We start from the raw sequence: 15,007 nt of genomic DNA, 5'->3' as shown, positions 1-15,007 counted from the left end.
GGTGAAAGAAATTACAGAAAACAATTTCTGTTCGCTTTAGGAGGGGCGTCATATCCAAAGTAGAAACGCAAAAAATATAAATTAGGAAAACTTACTTGTGCCCTCTCTAGCGGGGGACGTTAAGTCCGAAGTAAAAGGGCGAAAAAAGGGGAAGATTATTTTTGCCCGCCCTTGAAGGAGCGCCAAGGTAAAAGGGCAAAAAAAATTCGACATGATGTGTGTTATGACATAAAATACCGCTGTTCCTTTGAACGCATCAAAATGAAGCGATTGAAACAAAAGTTTTTTTTAATTGGGGAGGTCAGGGAACCCAAAAATAAGTCTCACTCGGGTAGAGATTTTGTCTGGAGCCGCCCCTGAGTACGTGTGTGTGTGTGTCGAAAATTGTAACAAGCCGTACATATACAACTGAACATCATAGGCGGAGATAGACTTGGAAGTCTGGGGGGGGGGGGGCACGATGATGATGATGTCAATTCACACATTAGATCTGCCCACTCCACTTTTGACCCTGGGGGGTAATGCCGCCCCCCCCCCGTATCTCCGTCCATGCTGAACATCTTTTCGGAGTTTCATGGATCTTGTTCCAGACACCCGGTGAGTAACGGTAAAGCCTCCTTGGCCCCTAGACAGTATCTCTGTCCATGAGGCCTTGGTAAAGTGTAGCCGCAAAGGAACTCTAAAAAGACATCTTTTCCCTTTGAAGAAACTAATGAGGAAGGTGTATTGGAAATTAAATTTGATTTTTCTAAACAGCTTTGCAAACCATATTCACAATCATGACCCTCACGCCACAATTCTGTTTTTGAAACTAAGAAAAAAGTTTGAGGTGCAAAATATGTTGCTTTATTCCATTGGTATCGTTGTCCCTAAGATATGTTTCACAGAATTGTTTTGCGCCTTGGTAAGGTACTAGGTGTAAGAGCGATGATATTGTCTCACCAAATAGATTTATTAATTAGTGTGCCAGTTTATTAAAACATAAAATTTTTCCACTATGTTATACATTTGGAAATACGAATCGTAGTGAGAACTTAATCTAGATGCCTGTAACTGTAAGGTAAGCTTATATATTACGATTTGAGGCACAGTGGTGAACATTTGGGAAACATTTGGATTGGCGCCGTGAAACAAGAAAAAAAAGTTCTAGAACTAAAAGTTCTTAGGAAATGGAAAATAACATCTAAAAGAGAAATGCGAGATTTTCCAAGAGCAGATTGAGTGGTCTTTTGTTGCCATTAAAAGATGTAAAAAGAACAGTTGGAAGTTACGATTAGCTGAGCAAATTCGAAATGGAACCATAGATCCGACTCCTTTTTCAGAACAGTTCGCTCTGTACAAGTCTCACAAACACCAATCGCCTCGATAAGTTTGATAAATTTCGCAACATTTATCACTTTTACCGGTGATTATGCATAATCATTTTAGACCCTGTACGCACAAACGTGCGGGTTGCTTCTTTTCACTTTAGATATTATTTTTCTAACATCAGGGATGTTCAGCCCAAACTTCAAGAATGGTGCGTTATCGTTGAAATTAAAGCCGAAGTCCCTGAATTTAAAAAAAATCTACAGAGAAAAAACAAGTACTTCCCACTGCCTTCTTAACGCATGGGCCCACCCGGGATCGGCCCGGAAGCCTCAAGAGTAGAAGGGCCTCACGAAAATGAGATCTAGTTAAAATTTTCCAGAATTTACTAGGTAGGGCCTCAAAAAAACACAGGACAGTAATGACTAGCAAAAATTGCTTCCTCTGACACATCACTTTGGATTCGCACCTGCGGGGGGGGGGGGGGACGCTGACTACTGTTTTTGAACCGGGCGCCACTAAGTCTAAGACCGACCCTGTTCCCTACACTCATGGCCCCCACATCTTGGTTCAGGGCCATTATACGTTAGGATCTTCGAGACGGGCCCTCTCTACTGAATTCATAGCGTGAGAAAACAAAAAATGAGAATCGCCAGGGCCCCAAAGCTGAAACCCTGTCGGCCCCCACCCTTGGAGAAGGGAGGCATGTCCACAATTTTTTGAACAATATCAGAAATAATTGACAATTTTACTTGAGAGCTACCTAAATCTAGCTTCCTTGAGTAAAATTGTCAATTATCACTAATATCGTCAAAAAATTGTGGGCTTGTGGGGGCAGGGGCGTAGACAGAAATTTCGTTCGGGGGGGGGGGGGGAAACCAAAGTGACAGAACAATGGATTTGGCCATCTTTTTCCCTTTTTTCGGTCATTTTCTTACATTTCGGGGGGGGGGACCAGACCCCCCAAGCCCCCCCCCATTCGCTACGCCCTTGTGGGGGGGGGGAGGGGAAATACTCTTCGTTATTCTGTTGAAATATGCAAAATGATGCTAAAAAATATGCCTTGAATTCCGAAAATCGTGGAAAATACCTTAGAGCATATTTCTTCATAACTTTCAGTAATTTTATTTGAAAATACATATGCAAAATCGTAAAAAAACATGCAAAGAAAGAGTGAGTGTGTGTGTGTTGCAGAAATTTGTTCAGAGAATCATGCATAGTTTTATGTTGTTCCACAAGATGGCAGAAGTGGTTCTAATTTTTACACTGAGCTAGTAATTTACTTATTTATTAAGTATTTACTTATAGCTCAGTGACTTTTTAGGATGTTTTTAACTTAAGCATGATATTCCGATTGAATTATCCGGGGCTATCGGTTGTAAAGACCATATAACTATGATATACTTATTCATTTGTTTACATCTTGAAAACAGCGCGGTCAAAGCCGTCCTGGCAAGATCTTTCAAATTGGTGTTGCTTGTCCAATGAAATGTAAAACTTATCCACGCGTTGTGATGTTTCAAAGCAGTCCTTCACCACGTAAAAGTCCCCGGAGCCTGTTTTCAATGACTTTGGACTTTGTTTCTCGCAACGCCGACACGATAGACAATTTGAATGGATTCCCGTCGGAAATAGGGAGATTAATTTTTGATAAAGCGTTCACGTCGGACCAATTTTTGACGTCATTTGACGACTCGCGAATCCTTGATAAGCGGCGCAAAACAATCGACGTGTTTCTCCGAGCTTATCCCGATGAGATTCTTACATCTTTGGATCTCAGTGACTCATTGCTGCTAATAAATGAATACACGGAGGAGTTCGTTGCTATCATCAAACATGTCACCGAGCTCGACTTGTGTCATTGTCACCTCGGATCGAGCCACGAACTTTTCGATAACATGTGCCACTTCGTGAAGTAAATTAATATTTTGTTAGCTTTAAAAATCAGTTATATTTTCAAATACAAGATCTAGTAAACTCTATAAGCACATCGACCCTATATTATAGGGACTATTCCATTGCAATGACTTTTGGAACAAGTCCCTAGAGTTTTCCTATAATGACTATCCTATTGTGTGGTTAATTCCCAATAGGCCTATATGGTATAGTGCAACTTGGCTACTTTTTTTATTGCCAAACCTACTTTGGCACTATGTGATAAGGCTGGAACACACAGAAAATTATTTATTTAACACGTGTAAAAAACAATCTTTCTGATGCTGTGAATACGCACACGGAGCCGAACGTCTGGTTTCACATGACTCCACGACCAGTGCCGTCTTAATGCATGGGCCCACCCGGGGGTCTCAAGAGAAGAGGAGGGCCTCACAAAAACGAGAAACTGTTAAAATTTTTGAAAATTGGCCAGGCAGGGCCTCAGAAAATCACTTAGCCCGGGGGCCCATGATGTCCTTACGACGACCCTGTCCACGACAAAGAGAGTGATGCCACTATAAGTTGTCTACTGTGTACCAAACAAACATCCGACTCTGTATCCTCTACCAAAACTTTTATTAAATATCATGTTAATAAATGCTGCAAGTCAGATTTCTTCAAACTATGTGCCTTCATGGATAGACATTCACGCTGTATAACCTTTAACTTGACGGGACTGACAAAATCCAACACTTACATCTTTTCTCACCACTAACTTTGTCGTTGAATGGCAGATTGGTCATTCATAACTGTTGACTATTAGGCTAGAATTAGACTATAAAAGTTTGATAAAAGTTGAAAAATTTAACCAATAAGCACATTGGTTACACTCAAGCAATTGCAATCAATAGGCTTGATTGTTTTCCAAAAGTGTTTTTCTAAAAGATCTTTCATCAAACTTTTATAGTGTAATCTCTGCCTTAGTCCCATCTTCATACAGAACTCTACAACGCTTCTCAGCTCTTTGAATTGTAGACGGTGTAGAAACATTGAATGGACGTGATAAGCCATACCACAGAAGAAATAAAAACTATTACAGAAAAAGCAGCTTAAACACTAGACTGTATTAAAAAAAACCACTGAATAAGCAAAAGGAAATGGCAACAATAATAAGCTGGTAAAAAATATGGCACGGTGACACCATCTATGTTTCAGGACTGGGAAGGATTATGTGGCGACATATCACTGTTTAGACACAGCCGAAAATTTGGTGACAATAAAGTATCCTGTATATTGGGAATTAACCATTAAATTAATGATTTAAAATTTTCTTGGTAAGTGTGAATGTTTTTGCGCACCCTCTTTAGGAGCCGCTCTATATGTTGCATTTAAAATCTGAATGCCGTAAAATACATCATGAACTTCTTTGAGTAGTTTGTAAAATCAAATGTTTTATTTCAATTTGTCTTTTTATTTTCCAGTCTCAAAAAGTTATCGTTGATAGAAAATGGTTTGGATGACCTAGCTATACGAAAGGTAACGTTACCTGTTAAACAATTCCAGAAAGGGCCAATCAACTTGGAAGAACTGCATTTGGGAGGTAAAAATGTTTTCATGTGTTTGTTTTGACAAAGACTTTAAATACAACACCGAAGATAGCGTGCTTTAAATTTTTTTCCTGAAAACCTTTTTTTTGGTTTTCTCTTCCCCAGGAAATCCCGATCTTACAGATAAAATAGTGCCTTGGATGACAAGATTGAAAAAGCTGAGACTGCTGCAACTAACTGCCACAGGATTAACAGTAAGGCAGTTCATAAGGAGGTGGGGGGGGGGGGGAGGATAAATCTGATAATTTTTTCATTTCAAATTATGCAAGTGTTTGAAACCTGTCATCATGAAATCGGATGGCAAGAGAATACAGATGTGAAGTTTGTTCAAAACATATCTGATCATAATTTTTCGCGTATAAACCAATGAAGATGGTAGAGGGGGGTATGGTTTGCTGCACGTATGTAAAGTGATCTTAGTGAGCATGCTTGTGTATTTCCCCCTGCCTGCAGAAGCTGACAGTTAATAAGATCACCAATAAGTGAGCAAGTGTAATTGAGCAGTGTTATATTTTCGGTTCTTAACAAAATAGCAGAAAAACTTGAACCCTACTGCGTACAATTTTGTGTGAGGCTTGGCGATTCCTGAGAGGAAATGATCCGCAAGATTCAATAATTCACCTCCAGAGGTGATAAGGGAGTAGTGGCATAACCACTTCAAGGATAGCTGCACATCAAAGGAGACTACTCAGACCCATGTAGCGCTTGTTCTGGTAGACGCATTCCATTGAAACTTGGTAGTAGACTCTTGCCAATCCAGCACATAGACCAGGGTGTGCCAGATTGAAAACACTGGATTACTAGAAGTCAGTCGAAAAAGCCTATTTAAATAATATAAACTTCTGCTCAAAGGCATACAGTGACATGTTATCCTCATCTATGCTTGAAGAAAACCCACCTAAATAATGCCAGATCATTGGATGGGCTGGACTAGCAAATGGCTGGCTTATAGGGTCTATATAGGGTAAAATACAAATACAACACCACAACAGGCAAAATGCCCAACAGGGATCGAACCTACAACCTTCATCACGATAGGCACACACGCTACCCACTACAACAACGACGGATATCAAGACTATGTAAAATTAAAACAATAGTATAACTTATAAGTAATTTATGTACATATATTTGATGGCAGCACAAGTTAGCCAGTCAAAATAAAAGAAATGCACCTGGAGTCAGGGACGCCACATGAGCACTACAGGGTTACAATATCCTGAAAATTTGGCTGCATTCAAATGGGTAGTTTTTGAGAAAAACTACTCAAAGTACAAGAATTTTAACTATAAACACCCTACATATTTCTACGGTTGTCACGTGAGTTCTTATATTCGATAAAGCGAGGGAAAACTTTTTACAATTATTCTGTTGGTGGGAGGGAACTTTAACATTGTCTCTATGGGAGAAAATTTCTCCCATAGAGACAATGTTAAAGTTAAATATCCATATAAACAAGGTATCCATTACTTGATTAAGAACAAAGCTGACTAACTATTTTAGAAGATTTTAATTGATACATGATTCTCTCTAGTTTTGCTATCAAATCTGGGCTATGGTGAAAAAGAATTTTATCCCCATCGCATAAGATGTTCTCTTATTGGATCGGATATAGCTAACCGAAATTTTGGTCCCATCAGAATTATGACAGGGTTTTATTGTTTGTGCAGAGAAAGATGTCCTCTCCACTTGTTAATACAAGGTATGCAGAACACTGGTTATGGGTAGAGGTACAGATTTTTTGGGAAAAAATTAATCTCTGCCTCCACAGGGACTTGAATCCTGGTTTCTCCTATGCTGGATGAGTGCTCTACCACTAAGCTATGAGAGCAGAATATTTCTTCCTTGGAGCATATATATATGCTGAATGACACTTTGTGATGTACAACAATGAACTAATGACTTAAAGGCCACAGATGGTAGCCATTAGCTGATGGTTGTCACTGTCTATTGCATGGTGCCAATCAGCATGCATATATATATATATATATATATATATATATATATGTGTGTGTGTGTGTGTGTGTGTGTGTGCATGCTCCAACGAAGAATTATTCTATCTGCTTTCATAGCTCACTTGTACTGCATATGAGAGACTGGGGTTTGAGTTCTCATGGAGGGCACAGATAATTTTTTGGCAAGAAAAATTTAGCCTCTCTACATATCGCCAGCTTTCCGAATATCTTGTATTTTAATGTATATGCATATGTGTGTATGATTTGGTTGATACCACCAATTTAAATGATACCACAGATTTATTCAGAAGCGGAATGGCTGGTAAAGTCTAGAAGAAAGTTAGTCACAGACTAAAACCTCTATTGGGTGAGGACCAGCATTGTTTCTTTTGCAATAGTATTTTTTTACATGACTATCAACTTATCACTCTGTTTTTCAGGAAGACGGTATTAGTCAGCTGCAAATTATTTGTGGTATGTCAAAGTGTGCCAATCACAGTATTTTAAAAACTGTCACGAGTGGATGGGCGAAGCAGGCCATTGAAAAACTAATCGAGGCACACAAGCAAAAAATCACGAACAAGAAGAGGGTAATACGTTCTGCAGGTAAATTGAATGTTTAACCATTTACAGCAAGTAGTGTTTTTATGCAGGAAAATATTTCCCATTTATTTTTGTTTGGTTTGGCCTGTTGGGAAAGAATTAGTTGAGTTTTTTATAATTAACTGAAAATTCAACAACTATAATTCAAGATCTGCTCAGATTCAAGCTCATAAAAATAATTGAATCGATGTCTTGGTGATGTCTTCAAAAAAATCAATTAATTCTCTCCTTTTCACCGTAGTTTCATACCGGAGACTGGCCAAATTAGAAAAACCAACTCCTCGGGGCAACTTCAGTTTTATAGATGAAGTAATACTCGTACGAAATACATCTCCGGAAGTGGTAAACAAAGTTTTGCAGCAGTCATCTCCAAAGAAGAAGAAAGCTCGTATGCAAAGTGATATAGATTGGGCAGTGTTTGATCTTTATAAATAGATAAGCATAATTGAGATAATAACTTATTTGCCATATGTCAAAGTGCTTCAATCACAGTATTTTAAAAATTGTCACCAGTGGATGGGCAAGCAGGCCATAGAGAAAATTAATCAAGACAATCGAGCAAAAAAATCAACCAAGAAAAGGATAATTTGTTCTTAGGAAAGTTATACGTATCAAGCTTTCCCAACCATAGTTTGTACTGTGATGGAAAGGTTTCATCATTTCCAGCTTTTTGGCCATAGTGAATGAACAGTAAAACCAGACATTTTGCTCGCATGAGTGATCACTTGATCTTCATCTCTTGAATAAGCACATGACTCACGTGAGTGAAAAGTTTTACTGTTACAAATTCAAGAGAGATGAAACAATACTTATCTTTAACATACTTGAGTGCGATGATCAAATCATCTGAATACAGTGGACTTGATAATCCAGCCAGGAGCTAATCCGCCCTTCCAGTAACCCAGCATATTTTAGGCAAGTTTTTTTCGAGAATATGAGGGAAACATGTACCTGTACGAAGGTTTTGACTTACTGGTTGATGCAAATAAATCCAGGATAGAAAATTCAACTGGACTTGCGAGAAATTTAACCCATATCCTCTCACTTGCTGGGTGTAGTCTAGTGGCCCTTCGCCACTAGATTACAAAGCCTCTTTCCTTAGAGCTTGAGTTCACTGAACAGGAAGGTACATGGACAGCTAGACCTAACTCATTCGAAAACTCACAATTTCTGGCACTACCACCAGATAGCGACTTATCCAAAGATAGCATCACTCTCCACTGTTTCTATGAAGGTTTCGACAGCTGGTTGAAACCTTCACATCTACCAGTTTATAAATAGATATATCTTCTCATCAACCAGCTGTCAAAAACTTTGTAGTAATAGCAGAGTGAAATCATCTTCAGATAGTAGTCGCCATCTAGTGGCAGTGTCAGAAATTGTGTGCTTTGGCCTGAGTTAGTCCTGGCTGTCCATGTACTACCCATTCAGCACACACAAGCTCTAAGAAAAGAGGATTGGTTGACTTTGAAGCAGGGTTGGCAGGTTTTTGACATATGGCAGTTTTTTTATGGTTTAAACCAGTGATTCTCAATGTGCGTGGTAATGCCCCTGGGTGGCGATAGAATGTTCTAGGGGGTGGTAGAAGCTAACATAGGATCCTATGAGTTTGATTGCATTGGGGAGCGATGGGAGAAAAAAATTTCTGAAGAAGGGGCGATGGGGGATAAAAATGGTTAAGAAACTATGGTTTAAACTATCACATCAAAAACCTCAAATATTGCATTTGAATAGAAAAATTCCCATTGGAAATACACACGTTAATTGCATGAAATGTTTAAAGTGACTATGTTATACAAACAATAAATATTTTATATGATTGTAAAATAATTTTCTACTCTCTACAGAATTATTTTGCAAAAATATACATGGGTTTTTTTCCCTATAAAATTTGAATAAAGCATAGCATAAACGCTGAAGAAAAAACTATGGAATGATTTGACATTCTTTGATTTAAGATAATTCTTGACCCTCTAAAATTTTTTAAATTGCTTATGTATATGAATTGATGTAAACCATCTGCTATAGTCTTTTTACAACAGATAAGTGTTTAAAAAAGTTTATTACATCATCTTTGTAATGTTGATTTCTGTCATTATAATTAAATTATCTAGATAATTACTGATACTTGCAATGCCAGTGCATGACATTGAAATATATCTAGCAATCAAAATACTAAATTGTAGGACTAAAATGTGATTCAATTTGGCACTGCTAGCTTGTATATGATGTTTAAGAAACTTCTGTAACTTATCTTTAGTCAAACTTAGTTATTCTTACTTTTGCACTATGATATGGTATATTTACTAGCATTTATAACGCAATGGTTTTCCAATTGAAGCTGTATTTAAACGTGCAAAACAAATGCTGTGTGGGTATCAAGTCGTGTCAGCTCTGCTTTGGCTGAAAATACTATTTAAAACTCTGTGAATTTATACACAATGAGCTAAGAAATTTTTAGGTGAAAATAAATGAGTTTAATTAATGCAGTGGTTCTCAGTCTGGGGTCATATGACCCCCTTGCGGTCCTGGGATATTCTTGGGGGGGGGGGCACGGGAGAAATCAGAAGAAAGGTGATCCACGACAGGTGGTGAAGGGAGTCATAGAGAGCTGAGAAGAGAAAAGCTTTAAAAATGAAAAATATTACTACTTTCAGAATTCATCAGATCCATGCATAGAACCAGGGGCATCTTAACCTGAGCCTATGTGGGCATCACCCAGGTCTTTATGTCTATAATGGAGGGGGGGGGGCTGCACTATATGTAGATTTTCACATGTAAGCTGTGGTAACAGCTTATGAAAATCGTAGTACCAGCTGAGTATGGAGGACCGCCAAAGCAACAGTTGATGTGTTGAGAGGGTCGATTTATCGTGCTTGTTCGTTGGATCGTCTCATATTCTACACAGACCCCCTTTTTTTACCATGTAATTTGATAATCCATGCCTAGCCAGGATTCTAGAGATTGACCTGATTTATTAAAATTTCATTCATAATAAAAAATAGAAAGTATCCCATTCTTTGATGAGGGTAGAGGGAGCCCTGGATAGGACAGGGGGCCACGAGAAAAAAATGTGATCCATAGGGGGGGGGGGCATAAGCTGGAAAAGGTTAAGAAACACTGAAGTAGTGTATTAACAGATTCTGTGCGAGAATTTTTTTGTGGAATAAAATTTTGGGCAGATCAGAAAATTTAAAATATCGAAATAGATATTTTTCCTCGGTAATTATAATTCTGAATATAAAACCCTTTAATCTACATAAAAGTAAGTGCTTTGTTATTTACCGTATCTATCAGGTTAACAAAAACTATTTGACATCATCGACAGTAAGTTTTTGACGGTTTTAATACCAAGTTTCTGGGGTCAAAAACCTAACCCTGATGCCCTATCATACATGTTGTGAATAAGCAGCTCTTTATTCTGCTTAGCACATTGAACACAAGTTAAGATAAGCTTAGATAAATAAACCATAAAATTATATTTTATATGTTCCAGACTTATACGTTGAAAATTTCAAAATTGCAAATTGTAATTAATATTTTGTTTTAATTACTGTAATAAATTAATGTTTGAAAATGAAACATATTGTAATATGCAACAAATTCATCATGTTATATACTTATTGCATTCAAGACATTGTCAAAAACCCAACCCTGCTTTGAAGTCTAAGACTCTCACCCAGCAAGTGAGAAGACGTGGGTTTGATTTCCTGCAAGGCTGGTTGAATTTTCTTTGCATCAACCAGCTTCGTAGTAATAGTGGAGAGGGACATCAACATGTACCTGTATGACTGTGCACTGAAGTTTGTTATGAAAATGGAGCTTTTTCAATTGACTTCCAGTAATCCGGTGATTTCAATAATTCTGCGTATTTGGGTCTGATACATGCTGGATTAGCATAGGGGCGGATCTACAGCTCTGTTAGGAGGGGTGATTTTACAAATTGCTAGAAAATTAGTCTCAAGATGAGATGACTATGCTGTTTTTCTGGAGTTTTTTTTCCTCCATCCCAACTTTTTTGAAAAATGTTCCGGTTTTACTCGTTTTTTAGCAAAGTTTTCTTGAACTTGTTGTCACAATATTATCATATAGAGGTTTCAAGAATTTCATGAATTATCGCATTTCACGTAGGGGGGTGGTAGTCACCCCCAAAGATCTGTGCTTGAATTAGCAAGAGTTAATTTTAATGGATTTAATGTAATTTTAATGTATGAAAAAATATTCTTTCCATAAATCCAAGTTTACTAAAAATTTTCGATAATCTCTGAAATAATATTTTCTGCAAATGATCTTTGAGATATTGAGAAGTTCAAAAGGTTTTTTTTTTGCCAAATATATGTGTAGTTATTGAAAATTTATTTGAATCTTTTCTATTGTTTATTTTTATAATAAAAATAGCTCATATTTATGAAAATTGCTCGTTATAACTTTTGATCCAGACCCAGATTTAAGAGATGGGGCTACTTATTGTACAGGTTCAATGCATTATCCTGTATTTTACAGGAGAGACCAATTTTTCCCATATTATGCTCTTAGAAGGGGCAATAACCCTCCTCTAAGAAACCAGATAAAGCCCGGGCTCTGCTCTGTTATGGATGTAAGCCGGTTGGATTGGGCCATGCTCATCACCCTCCTCCAAATGTATACTTCTTTTGATGTTCTTTAAAATTTTGAATTTCACATCCATGGTTGCCACACATTTTGGCAGCTCACACTTGTATTCAATAGAATCAGTCATATCAAAGCGGGAAGAGAAATAATTCACAGCCTTGGTTATCAACTAGCTGGCATTGGTTTCTGAGGTTCTTTAATTTTTGGGTGTGAATACAAGCCAGTCTTTCATTCAAAAAAGTCTCTCTGCAGAAAGTAGATCTTCAACACAATACTTATATAACATGAAAATTCAAGTATTTCCCGTTTTCACTTCAAAACATGGAACACAAATGGCAAGAACACACTAGCAAGAACATGAAACAAACGCAACTCTTACAACAAATACATTTGGGCCCCACACATTGCGTCATGTACACGTTCATGAGAAAACCCACAGATAAATATGTATGACATCCATATATGGTTGAGTAGTAGTAGCTCTGGTTATCAGCCACTGAGCAGTCATGTAGACATCATACTGGATTCTCATCACGAGAATCCAGTTTCGAACCCTGTTTGCGACACTGTGTTGGTCAGCTGAAGTTGGTTTTCTGTACTTTCCTAACTTTGAAGTGTGAATTCAAGCCAGTCTTCCATTTGAAAAGAAGTCTCTCCACAGAGAGCAGGCAAACCTACAACACAATATTTACATGACATGAGAATTCATACATTTTTACGCCAAAATATGTAAGGCAGATGGCAGCACCTGTGTAACATGAAACAAGCATAACTCTGACGACATAAATACATTGGGGCAGTGATTTTAAACCTCTGAACCCTGCAACCTGGTTGATTTCTTTTTTGTGAATAGGAGGCCCCAGTAATGCAAACAATTTATGGGAGCTAAATGGGTAAAAGTGACACGTTGGTGTGCTGGAACTGTGGGGGGGAGGGGTCCTGGGTAGCATATTTTTGGATAGATAGAACAATAATGTCCTTATAAAATCATCAAAGTTTGCAATAGTGGGGGGATGGTGGATGTTTGCCTTGCCCCCCCCCCCCCACAAAAAGTTTAGGTTTGTACCAAATCATAACTAAATGGGAAGAATTATGGGAGATGACAAATTTAGGACTTTTAACTGTCGTGTATTGCAAACTCTGGCACAATAAATTTCAAACCAGCACTTCTATGCTTGCTTCGAAAACATTGTGATTGTATTCTGAGACACCTCATTCTCAAATGCTGTTTTTCCTGTTATCACTGCACACCAGGGTTGGTAAAAAAACCTAAAAAACCAGGTTTTTTTTGGTTAAAAAATTTTTTTTTTGTTTTAAATAGTATTAACATGGAAAACAATAAAATTTCTGAAAAATCATTTTAACTTCTAACAATTAATGTAATTAACACTATTCCCATATTAATTAATCAATAAATATTTCTTACATTTTAACAAAAACCAACTTTTGAAATTTAATTATTTTTTGCTCAACTCAATGGATTACTGTGTGTTTGAAAATTCTTTTAATGTTATTATTAATCATATAATATATAACGATGTTTTCTCCAATTACTTTCAGTATGCTTAATTAGGAAGCTATTTTGCAAAAACTATAATAAAAATTAGGTGAATATAATGTGTTTAATGAAGCATAAATAATGCAGATTAGTTAGCGATGATTTACGATATACAGGGTGATTATAACTAAGGTTCTGATTTCAAAACACTGTAAAAAGAGAATGATTGTCAGAATGACTTGAAAACTGACATGAATATTCCTGAAAAAATTCAATTTTATTTGATAAAGGGGAAAAAATACTTAAGAATGTAAAATTAATGACATCATCCAACACGTCGGAAATTTGCTCACAGAATGGAAACAATAGCCAGTCATGCCAAAAAGATAACTTAATTATAGCGTTACACGATTTCATAATTCATGGAAACATCACAAAAAAGTAAAGTAATCAAACAAATAACTATAATTTACTCAAGAAATGTTAAATATGTTGTCCACTGTGTTCTGGCCTTGAGGTGAAAGAACAAAAATTCTTGTTCAACAACAGATCAGAGCATGCCATGGTCATTATTTAGATGTGCTTGCAATTCACCTTTATTAAACCAAATGCACCCCCACGTTAAGATTCCTGAGGAACATCACATCTAACATATAGGAGATGCGCTGACGCTTGTAATTCACCAAAGTTTACATTCCAACCACTGTTCATAACATTTTGAGGTACCCTCACAGCCAGAAGTTGCAAGAGTTAAGGTCAAGTGAACTGACGGCCAGCCAGGTGTCGTGCCATCCTGTTATTGTCAAAATGGGTCTTCAGCAGCTGCTTTGCTGGTATTGCAATGTGCATCTTGATAGAAGTTGTTCTATCCACACACTGATGCTGTGGAAGTGCTGAAATCATGTGGTTGTACAAAATAGATTATACTGCTGGGGAAGTACAGCATTATCTACTTGCACATTTTGCGCTTTTTTTTTCTTTTGTCGAAGAAATTTCCATTGCTTCAGGAGTATCCATGCAAATTTTCAAGTCATTCTGACCAGTACATATTGTACAGTTTTGGAATCAAAACTTTAATTATAAGCACCCTTTATACAGCTGATTATTTTTCATAAATCTGTTACTACTATACAGTGGAACCTTTATTAACTGGGCTTAACCATGAAAGTATAAAAAAACTGTTGAATATTAAGGCTGGGTGATATACAGTATGAGATGTGCTAGGTAATGTAACTACTAGTACACTAGTCTTTGTCCTTTAGGGACAACTGGTGTCTTTATTGGCTTATAGGACCACCTGCCCCTAGCATGATGATGTCACTACTGTTGCTACTTCTTTGTGAAACGTAAAAAGAAACCCTGTGAGATAACACACCATTACATTTGGATGTGTGATGCAATCCTTATTCATGAATTTGCTAAAGATAAAGCATCAGAATGTAGCCAAAGGTTAGAAAATGTGGTAAGAATGAGAAATTTTGGCTTTTGTATATAACTAAGATACTTTTACATGAAAAAAAATATATATTCAGGCCACTTTTGACTTTTTG

General features: G+C 37.2%; 1 protein-coding gene across 1 annotated transcript; it reads left to right on the top strand.

The window, feature by feature from the left end:
* Window positions 1–2,760: 2,760 nt before the first annotated feature.
* Window positions 2,761–10,920, top strand: LOC149087345 (leucine-rich repeat-containing protein 42-like). The gene is made up of 5 exons (XM_089231407.1): window positions 2,761–3,223; window positions 4,665–4,783; window positions 4,896–4,984; window positions 7,186–7,351; window positions 7,590–10,920. The coding sequence occupies exons 1-5, from the start codon at window positions 2,793–2,795 to the stop codon at window positions 7,781–7,783; spliced, it is 999 nt and encodes a 332-aa protein (XP_089087533.1). The 5' UTR covers window positions 2,761–2,792; the 3' UTR covers window positions 7,784–10,920.
* Window positions 10,921–15,007: the final 4,087 nt, after the last annotated feature.

The sequence above is a fragment of the Pholcus phalangioides genome, unplaced genomic scaffold, assembly GCF_987345545.1.
Source record: "Pholcus phalangioides strain wild (caught in Gottingen) unplaced genomic scaffold, Ppha-v1.0 ptg000004l_1, whole genome shotgun sequence".
Taxonomy (NCBI): domain Eukaryota; kingdom Metazoa; phylum Arthropoda; class Arachnida; order Araneae; family Pholcidae; genus Pholcus; species Pholcus phalangioides.
The sequence above is the reverse complement of the archived record's forward strand: the minus strand, read 5'-3'. Positions and strand labels throughout refer to the sequence as shown.